Source organism: Podarcis gaigeae, assembly GCF_964106915.1.
Source record: "Podarcis gaigeae genome assembly, chromosome: 2".
Taxonomy (NCBI): domain Eukaryota; kingdom Metazoa; phylum Chordata; class Lepidosauria; order Squamata; family Lacertidae; genus Podarcis; species Podarcis gaigeae.
In genome coordinates, this window is record NC_139679.1 from 85535776 (window position 1) to 85540483 (window position 4708).

A 4708-nucleotide genomic window follows, 5' to 3' on the forward strand; every position below is an offset into this window, starting at 1 on the left:
AGCAGAGGAGAAGACAATGCGCACCCACACACCCCAGTGCCACACTGGTGATGGGGCGTCGTCTTCCACTGCACCCAAGGGCAGCAGTCTAGGCTAGGGAATAAAGGGCAGGCCACACGGTACACAAAGTTTTGGCACCTTGTTGCTGCTCCCTGCCTGAGGCAGTTGCCTCATGGTAGAACCAGTCCTGGTCATAAGCAAAGTTGCTCACTACTGGTACTGCTCAAACGTTTGAATTATATGATCCCCCTTGAATGGAGCCACCCAGAGTATCACTAGCCCATCATTCCCAGCACCTAAAAACATGAGCACTGAGGGGCTTGTGTGAACTGAGGTTGGTCAATCTACTGTCAAGGTAGTCTAACAATGGGGGCAAGTTTCTCCCCTGCTCAAGGGTCAGCTAGTTTAGGCCAGGCTTGCTGCCTCAGTTGTGCTTGTCAAAATCTTCTGCTTTATATAACCACATGTAGAGTGAAGCTAAAGGATCCAAGGAGCTAGGGCCATGCTGGGCACCTAGATGCAGACAAGCAGGAATGATGCTATGCCCTGCAGTGCAATTTATCTTCTTGGGAACAAAGTGGTCATTCACTCATGGTGTTGAGGGTATTGTAGGAATATATGCTGTTCTCCTTTGACTGGGGCTAGCATGGCTAAGGTATTTCAGACAGTTGGATCACCTGGAATAGTCCTAAGAGATAGATGCCTCCTCTGGAAAGTTTATAGTCTAAGGCATCTACAACAAGTTGCATCATAGATGTGAAGTATGACCTTTCCAGAGAGCTCATTTGCGCAACACACCTACTGATAGGACTGCAGCAGGCCTCAAATGCACTAAAAGTCAACTGTATGCTGATTGGCCGAGATGCTTCTGACCTCACAATACTACTCAGCAGCCAGTGCCTTGAAATCAAACAATATGAGCAAGCAGCCTTTCTCTTTCCCTTTGGCACCAAAACCATTACCATTGGGCTGTGAGGAAAGAAGCGCCACAACCAAAACAACAGGATCCACTGGATCCGAACCGCATAGGACCTTGTGTCCCCAGGGAAAACGCACCAAATAATCTCTAAATCCAGCCAGCCTTTTCTTTGGGATGGTTAATTATTACGAAGTCCTAGGGCTGCATCAAAATGCCTCGCAAGAAGATATTAAGAGGGCCTACCGCAAGCTGGCGCTGAAATGGCACCCTGACAAGAATCCATACCACAAGGAGGAAGCCGAAAAGAAATTCAAAGCGGTCGCTGAGGCCTACGAAGTTTTGTCTGATCCTCAGAAACGTGCTCTCTATGACAGGCCTGTCAAAGAACCAAGGTTTAGAGGAAGAGGCGCTTCTGGGGGCCACTCCCGCAGCCCATTCGATTTTGACTTTGTATTCCGCAGTCCTGATGAGATCTTCAGGGAGTTTTTTGGAGGAATGGACATCTTTGAGCATGACTTCTGGGACAACCACTTTGACGATGACAGTAACAGGGAGGAGAACAGAAGCGGCTTGCAGGGACCCCTGGGTCTCTTTTCGGGATTAAGTGCCTTTACTAATTTTGGATTCAACTCATTCGGTCCTGGCTTTCACACTATGGTCTGCAGGTCCTTTGGAGATGACAGCAGTGGAACACACAACTTCAGATCCGTCTCAACTTCTACCGAAGTGGTCAACGGGCGAAGAGTCACTACACGAAAAATTGTTGAGAATGGGCAAGAAAGAGTGGAAATCGAGGAGGATGGCCAGCTGAAGTCCATAAGAGTAAATGGAAGGGAACAGCTGAAATGCTAACACCTCTCCTCATGCCTGTCCCAAAAGCAATATCCAGCTGCTTGTACGATCTTAAATGGAGTCTTGTTCCGTAAAACCGGAATCCAACTAATAAACTCCTTCATTGAGTTCAAGACATGTTTGGTAAAGACTTCTTAATTACTTTGAATAATTTTGCACCAATGTAGGGGCACGTGGTTTATTTTGAATAACTCCAAAATTCTATTGAGGACACCAGTGTGACCAAGGATAGGCAAATCTGTTAATTTTGATTACTCTCAGTTTCTCATCTTTCCAGTCTTAAGCTCAGTTCTTCACATTTACACATCAGTTTGTGCTTTTTTCATGAAAATTTATCAGCATTTTATTGCAAATCTCTCCTAAAACACACAATAGCATGTCTAATATAATGCAATTTATATATTATTTTCACCAATATATGCTGCCTTATACAGATCTTAGGGATGCGGGTGGCACTGTGGGTAAAACCACAGTGCCTAGGACTTGCCGATCGCATGGTCGGCGGTTCGAATCCCTGCGGCGGGGTGAGCTCCCATCTTTCGGTCCCAGCTCCTGCCCACCTAGCAGTTTGAAAGCACCCCTAAGTGCAAGTAGATAAATAGGTACCGCTTTATAGCGGGAAGGTAAATGGCATTTCCGTGTGCTGCTCTGGTGCCAGTTCGCCAGAGCAGCTTCGTCACGCTGGCCATGTGACCCGGAAGTGTCTCCGGACAGCGCTGGCCCCCAGCCTCTTAAGTGAGATGGGCGCACAACCCTAGAGTCGGACACGACTGGCCCGTATGGGCAGGGGTACCTTTACCTTTTATACAGATCTTACCCCAAAATAAACATTTTGTTGTACTTAGCTGGAGGACATCACTGCAAAATTCAGAAAATTGTGAATTTCAAAGGATGTTTGTGTTTCGGTTCATAGGTTGTTTCAGAAAATGCAAATTTGGCAGGTTCACTTTTAAATGCAAACTGAATTGAATTTCTTTCCCCATCCCTAACTTTGACATACCTGGACCTTGGCATCCAGGAATTCTCCTTTTATACCTATTTTATTTTTCCTTGCCCACCAACAGATATGAGCACCTAAGGGGTCCAAAGACTCCTGAAATTTTCTCTGAACTGACACTAAAGTTATATCCTCAAACTTGTATAGATCAGCAATAATCTCTAATGTAATAAATCTCTTGGATCATCACTCTTAAAAAAAAATTGAAGTGTCTGAAATCCAGGTGGTCACTACATGTCAGCATTCCCACTACAATGAGTTTCCACTATGGTTCAAAATGAAACCCTCAAGTATGAGTTCCCTACCTGTGACCTTCAATATAATTGCTTGGAAGTTGGAAAATATTTGCGTTACTTGCTCATCTTGTTTCAAAGAGCAATATTAACAACAATAACAATATTAACAACAATAACTTGGTTGGTCTCAAGGTTGGTCTTCATTCTTCTGGAGACAAGAATAAAGCAGGTGAAACTTAGGCAGCTACAAATTCAAGAAAACTGAGCTAAGAGGAAGCAACAAGTTGGAAAGGACAGGGTTAAAAGGGCAAAGATGAAAGTTTAGCTATGTCAAACTTAATAGGAGAGTGAACATAACTCAATTTTTTTACTCTTTCTCTGATATTAGATAATAGGCAACAATCCAATTACGAAGCAAATATTACTTGGAAGGCTGCTTAGGTATCAACAATTTACAAAGTTTATTTTAAAGTTAATGAAATGACACAGTAGGCACTAATGTAGATATTTCTGTCATCACAATATATATAGAGAGAAAACAACTGAATGTTCCTGGCATGTTTATATTCCATCTTTGCTCTAAGGAGTTCTTTGTAGCATACAGGATCCCTCTCTTTTTATTCCGACAACAACCCTGTGAAGTTGGTTAGTCTGGCCTGGGATAAGAGCTCAAAGAGGTAGGGAAATCTCCCTCTCTCAAAACAGCAGAACTCAGTGGTCATTCACATAGCATGTGGGGTTACATGGAAATGGCAGAATCAAATCCTATAATTGGAATTTCACCATATAGTCCAAACACTGGATAGCTCAGTTGGCTAGAATGTGATGATGACAAAATCAAGGTTGCAGGTTTGGTGCCTAAGCAGCTGCATATTCCTTTCACTGAAGGACGTTGGACGAGATGATCCTCAGAGTCCCTTCCAACTCTACAATTCTATGAGCTAAAGCTTCTCTGAGAATGTAGTTCTCACAGGAAGTCAACTTTTAAGGAGCTTCAACATTAGCCATAACTTTGTTAATGAGAATGCTTTCACAAGTTGTAGTTTTCCAAAATACTTCGTTTGAAAAAGATACAAACACAGCAAAGTGGCATCTTCTGTTGGATCAGTACTGTCCAGTAAAAGGGGATTCATTTATCTCTTATTGGGGAACATGACTCCTAAGTTCCAAAATATTAGGGATGCCAAAGACAGTTTCTTGTTCTAACACAACCTTCCCTAACCTGGTGCCTTGCTGATGTTTTGGACCATTAGCCCTAACCAGCATGGCAAATCATCAGGAACTGTTGGACCAGGCTAAAGGCCCATCTAGTCCAACATCCTGTTCTGTTGCCAAGCAAATGCCTACATGAAGCCCATAAGAAGGACCTGAGATATAGTCCAACCACATCTGGGAGGCACCATTGCTAATATGCAACTCATGAAGCATCGAGAACAGAATGCCACTACCTAGCTATAGTTGGATGACGTAAGTGAGAGAGGTAGGAGATAGCACCAAGCTGGGAAATTTCCTGGGGCTTATATTTCCCCTTCCTCTGCACAACCCCTTCTGCTCATTGAGTACAGGGATTGTGTGGGGAAATGTTGTTCCACAAATTGTTTACTCTGAAATTTCAGTGGGAAAACTTTCAGGAGCCACCGCAGTCATGAATGCTGTCGTTCCAGAGCTCTGGTTTCTCCATGTGAACTCTGCATCTGAGGATGG

The 4708-nt window shown here is 43.8% G+C and overlaps 1 protein-coding gene across 1 annotated transcript; it reads left to right on the forward strand.

The window, feature by feature from the left end:
• The first annotated feature begins 881 nt into the window (after positions 1 to 881).
• On the forward strand, positions 882 to 1884 carry DNAJB8 (DnaJ heat shock protein family (Hsp40) member B8). Its single transcript, XM_083726203.1, has one exon. It carries the CDS (start codon positions 1094 to 1096, stop codon positions 1769 to 1771), a length of 678 nt encoding a protein of 225 aa, XP_083582329.1. The 5' UTR covers positions 882 to 1093; the 3' UTR covers positions 1772 to 1884.
• The last annotated feature ends 2824 nt before the right edge of the window (positions 1885 to 4708 follow it).